Genomic DNA, 5,589 nt, shown 5'->3' with positions numbered 1-5,589 from the left:
GGGGCCGGCGCTCTCGCAGGCCGCCGCCCCGCCCTCTGTCCGCGTGGTGGGGAGCGAGGGGCGGCGCCCGGCTGGGCAGTTCGGCCCCAGGGAAGCGGCTTGGGCAGAGCGCAGACCCCGGCGGGGAGGACTCCGTGTAGGGCGCTGCGGCGGCGTGTTTTCCGGGGAAGGCTCCCCGGGCGATTCCGCCCTGAACACCCAGAGACGGCGGCGCCGAGGCCCGCGGCCCCTGCGCCCGGTGCTCCGCGGCGGCACTGCCCTCGGCTGGCCATGGGGGGACCGACAGCCGGCCCGCCTTGGCCTGTGTGAACGAGGGTGTGCTCAGCACCCCCGCTAACCAGGCCGCGCCAGGCTCTCGGGGCCTTTCAGTTCAGCCGGCGCATCCTTTCCCTGGTCCTCGACCGAATGGGAGCGCCCGTCCCCTTTGGGAAAGGACTCGGAGCAGGCGCGCGCAGGAGGCTTCGATGTCAGCGGCCGCTGCAGCGGTGACTGGCCAGAGCCCCTGCCTGCTGGCTCCTGCCGTCTCTACACTGGTCTCTGTCAAGGGCAGATTGTGCCTCTAGGCTGGCCTGGCCTGCCCCACGTAGCATTTGGGAAGCGATTGCGGGGCTGTACGGGTCACCCCCCTGCCCCAGCCCTCGGGCAGGAATCTGGCACGTGGAATAAGTACCTGCCCAGCCCTGGAGCTCTGGCTGCCTGGGCAAACGAATCAGATGCGACACCGACGTCCCTGAGCTGGTGGCCGAAGGGAAGGGAGGACGAGGACGCGAGTCCCTGGACCGGGTGGAAAGGCTGTGGCAGATGGGGGCGCAGTGTGGTACCAAGGGAGGTGGCGGGGAGGGCCGCTTGCTGCTCCGTAGGGAATCAGTAAGTCGAGCTGGGCCTGGAAGGATGGCACGGTGTTGTTCTCCGGGAAGGGAGTGGCCACCATGTCAGCACACCTGAGGACAGGCCAGGGCCTGGGAAAGGGGCAGTGGGCCCCTAGGGGAGTGTGGCGAGAATGAGCAGTGGCAGTTGAGGAAGTTAAGTCAGAGGGATTTGGAGCTCAGGGCTCAACTTGGCACTTAAGCAGAAGTGAGCCTCGGAAAGGTTCAGGGCAGAGAGGTGCCGGAGTATCTGGCTGTGTGTCCCAGTGCCAGAGCACTTGCCTGGCCTGTCAAAGTCCTGGGTTCCAGCGCTACAAAAACCAAAACCAAAACCCACAAAAACTCCAGTGAGCTGCTACGCCTGGTGATACACACCTGCAATCCCACTGCTTGGGAGGCTGAGGCAGGAGGATCACTGTGAGTTCAAGGCTAGCCTGGGCTCCATAGTGAGTTCAAGGCCAGCCTCAACCACAGAGCAAGACCCTGTCTCAAAAACGAAACAAACATAAAAGCTGCAGTGAACCAGATGAGGATTTAAGGCGGCCCTTAAGCCCTAGTCTAAGCAGTCACTTCCTGCCTCGTAAAGTTGCCCAGGCTGGCCTCAAACTTGTGAGCCTTCTGCCTCAGCCTCCCAAGTATCTGGGATTATAAGTGCGCCACTGTGTCTTGGCTCCATGCATTAAGTGCCGGGTGTTTGACAGTCAGCCCGAGAGACTAAAGCTTTTAGGATGGTCGTATTTAGGCAGGGGTGTCAGACAGCAGAAATGGGGAAAGTATATAGCAAATGTCCAGGAAAAAAGAATGAGAGAGGACTGGGGCAGAGGAGAGGAAGAGGCAGGGCAGCGCGGGGAGGAAGCCAGCATCAGCAGGCGCCACCGTTAGCGAGGTGGAGGCAGAGCGCACGGCCCGGGGTGCTGGGGAAGGCGGGGTGCCCTCTGCCACTACTCCACTGGGACTGACAGGTGGGACTCGGGCGGCGACTGCAGCACCTCCTTCCCAAAGGCTTGGAGCTGCCACCTGTCAGGCGCTGGCACGTACACTTGGCAGCGCTGCAGGCCCCCCCCACGCGCCCCGGGACTCCCAGGCGGCAGCGACGCAGCCCCTCTTCGCGCAGCTGGCGAGTCTGTGACGGGGGGACGCAGGCCTCTCCCTGCTCCCTGGGCCCCAGCCTGAGGCGCGGAGAGCACGGCCGGCGCAGGCTGCGGCTGCGGAGCTGGTCTTGCTCCTGAGCGGAAGTCACGCCCGGTCCTGCGGTGGGCTGGGGGGGGGGCTAAGGGGGTCGAGCAGTGCCATTTTCTGAATCTTCTTGGTTCCTGCTGCTCTGTCTGAACATTCAGATTCCGAAAGCCTAGAAGAAGTAATTCAGCAGATTGCCCAGCGTCTGGCGGTCGCCGGGGATGAGATGGACCGCAGGATCCAGGCCAGAGCAGTGAACCGGCTGATCGCGCAGCTTGGGGACCGGAGTCTGACAGCGGAGGTCGGTGACGCGGTGCCGAGCAGGGCGCGCCGTGCGACTCGGGGCGCGTGGAAGGGCGGACTCTCCCACCCGTCCGCTGGGCCGGCGCAGTCTGTGCTCCGTCTCCCCAGCACACCCGTGTCCTGGGAGGCGGCCCCTGCCTGACTCCCCCTGGAGCTCGCCAGGAGGGCTGGGAACGAGAGCGTGCGTTAGCTGAGTCGGGAAACCTGCGTCAGGGGCCAGGGTCCGGAGCCTCCCGACAGTCCAGCAAAGTGTGCCTGACTCTCCCAGAAACAACTAGGCCTCTGCTCTGGGGAGTCGGAGACGGGGGTGGAGAGCTGAAGTCACTCACCCACGTGCGACCGGAGCGTGGCAAGCTAGCCTGCGCTCCCCCTGGCTTCATGGATCAGTACAGAGAGCAGCCACGCTGTCCCCCGCTCGGCGCTGGCCCGCAGCCTCCCCGGAGGAGCACAGTGGGGACCTTCCAGCAGCGCCTTCCTGGGCTGGCTCTGCGCGCGTCTCTGAGCCCGAAGGTCCTTCCAGGCCCTGCGCTCGGGGCCGCCGCTCCTGCTCAGGGGTAACAGGCGCCTTTGGGCTAGGTGCCGCCACCAAGACGGGCCCGAGACCCCAGGGGTCCGCCAGTGCCGTAGGTGCCTGAGGGGCGGGGGTGACATAGGCCTCTTCCTGCATTTGGTGAGTGAGGGGCCCCTCCGGGGCGGGGTCTTCTCTGCCCGCAGCCTCTCAGGACGGAGCTGTCCGTCGTGCTGTCCACCCAGCACTGCCGCTGCGGACTCAGTGCTTCCCTCCGCCGCGCCGCTTCGCGCTTGCGCTGCGCCTTTCTCCCCAGAGGACGCCGTGGTAAACTGCCTGTGCTTCCCCACGCAGGGCAGGAGGCGCTGCCTGGCCGCCGCTCTGCGGGAGGTGATGCAGACCTGCCCTCCAGACCTGGAGCAGGAGAAGGCCACGCTGATCCTGACCATGCTGCTGGCCAAAAAGGTGGCTGACTACAAGCCGTCCTTGCTCCGTGTCATCTTTCACACAGCGGTGGACTTTATTAACCAGAACCTGCTCCCCTATGTGAGGGACTTAATCAGAAATGTAAGTATCAGTGACGCCAGCTCCTTGCCATTTCATGACGTCCCTGGGCCTCTGCCTCCAGCCCACACCGTTCCCTCTGCGGTGTGGAAACCCAGCAGGGCTCTCCGCTGCCTTCCGCCCGGACGTCAGACCACAAGGAAGGCTGCTGCGAGGACACAGCCGTGTGGTACATTCATGACAAGGCAGAAAGTGGCTGGAGGGGCTTGGGCTGAGCTTCCTTGGGCAGCTCTCAAAAACCTCCCATGTCACAAATGTAATTTAAATTCTTAAAAAAACATCCTCACTAGCCGGGTGTGGTGGTGCACACCTATAATCCCAGCACTCAGGAGGCTGAGGCAGGAGGGTCACTGTGAGTTCGAGGCCTGCCTAAATTGCATAGTGAAACCCTGTCTCAAAAAGAAAAGAAAGAAAAAGCCTCATGTATCACAACGTAAGTGTAATTTAAAGTGTAATTCAAGTGTAATTTAAAAACATCTTTACTGCCAGGGGTGGTGATGTGCACCTGTAAGCCTAACACTGGAGGAGGCAGGAAGATCACAAGTTTGAGCCCACCCTGGGCAACTTAGTGACTCAGTGTGACTCTGTCTCAAAAAATAAAAAAAGTACTGACGGATGTAGTTCAGCAGTGAAGTGCTTTGGGGCTCAGTGCCTGGTACTGGGGAAGAAGAGTTCTTAAGAATCATGGGTAGAGCCCACAGGAGTAATCAAAAGAGCAGGGGCTTATCTGAGGTCGCCCATAGCAGGGAGCACCTCGGTCCTGTGGGTACCGAGTCTCAGTCTTCAGGACACCGCCCAAGGAGGGTGAGACACCACGTCCCCGGTGCCTCAGCGCGATGGGCCCAAAGGAAAGGCAGGCGGGTGTACCTTACCTACCAGTTTTACAGTACGGGGAATGAGATTTTTTTCTAAGTTAGAAGTTACCCAGGCAGCCATAATTTTTAAAGAAAATAGCACCTGCGCCTTTGAATAGTTATTGGTAGGCCTTAGAAGTATCCCCTGTACTGTCCTTCAGTTATACAGGCATCTGCAGACAGGAAGGGGAATATAAGTCTCAGGTCGGGGTGAAACCAAGCTGAACTGTTGGAAGGAGGTCAGTCCGAGAACATTCCTGCACAGCTTCTACCAAGCACCATTTCCAGGGGAGTAAGAGAGCAGGACGTCCAGAGCAGTTGTACTGACAGCTCTCGCGGGCTAGCCGGGTCCGGCCTCCCAGGGGCCCCTGGGCACCTTGGGCGATTGCGAGCACCCAGCAGCGGAACTGTTTGCACAGTTGCCTCGGCGGAGCCGAAGGGAGGATGCGGGGTACGTGGGCCGCAGCGCTCCGAACAGCGTGTTTCGCACCCAGCCCAGCCTCACGCTGGCTCATTCTTTCTCATTTTCCTTTGCTTAGGAGAGGGACTGAACGGACGGCTTGCTGAAGCACAACTGGCTAAAACGTGACATGGTGACACCAGCATAGCTACCTGCAAAGGAGAAGATGCTATGGCCCTGAAAACAGACGCCTTAGAGAAGACGGGCGCTGGACTCCGCCTTTCCCCCTGTCTCCAGGAATGTAAGCTGGTTGCTTACCGAGAAACGCCTACAGTGACATACTTGAATGAGACAGTGCAGACTTGGTGATATTTAACAGGTGTCGTGTCTCCTACTCCTGCACCTGTGCCTTCATCTTACTTCCGCTGTGCAGGGTCCCACTTAAGAATTAAATTGAAAAGGAAACCGAAGGGCAGAAGAAAAGAAACACGCTTACATTTTGGTTGTTAAAAAACTTACTGTTTATTAAGTGCAACCTTGGGGCACGGTCTTAACAGCAGGCAATATCCTGTTGGAGGGGAGCAAGGCTTGGAGAAAAACGTACATGCCCCTTACAAGGGAGGAATTTTGCTCCAAAGAGAGACCGTCCAAATACCAAGTAAGCGGCTCTTCTGTGTAAGCCAGGTGGCACAGGGCTCTGGGCTAAGGTGCTGTTTTCAAACCAGGGAAACTCCACCCTCGATGTATGGGTGTGCAGCTTTTTCAGCTTGACTTCCTCTTGAGGCAAAGAGGACCACGGGCATTTACAAGTCGTGATTGGTGATGTAAAGGTCCATGTCAATGGCTGTTTTCAAAGTCAGGTACTTAAATATACTTTCTTTCTTTCTAATAAATGAGAACTTCGATAAGAACCTGTAA

The 5,589-nt window shown here is 59.4% G+C and overlaps 1 protein-coding gene across 1 annotated transcript in view; it reads left to right on the top strand.

The window, feature by feature from the left end:
* The window catches only part of Bid (BH3 interacting domain death agonist), a gene marked incomplete at its 5' end in the record, with an annotated part of 8,845 nt that extends 3,256 nt beyond the window's left edge, over positions 1–5,589 (top strand). The window contains 3 exon segments of the mRNA XM_013520182.1: positions 2,204–2,343; positions 3,208–3,420; positions 4,811–5,589. Of these exon segments, the coding sequence (XP_013375636.1) occupies positions 2,204–2,343; positions 3,208–3,420; positions 4,811–4,822 (365 nt within the window). The 3' untranslated portion in view covers positions 4,823–5,589.

This window comes from Chinchilla lanigera, unplaced genomic scaffold (assembly GCF_000276665.1).
Source record: "Chinchilla lanigera isolate Chin_1 unplaced genomic scaffold, ChiLan1.0 scaffold00053, whole genome shotgun sequence".
Taxonomy (NCBI): domain Eukaryota; kingdom Metazoa; phylum Chordata; class Mammalia; order Rodentia; family Chinchillidae; genus Chinchilla; species Chinchilla lanigera.
The sequence above is the reverse complement of the archived record's forward strand: the minus strand, read 5'-3'. Positions and strand labels throughout refer to the sequence as shown.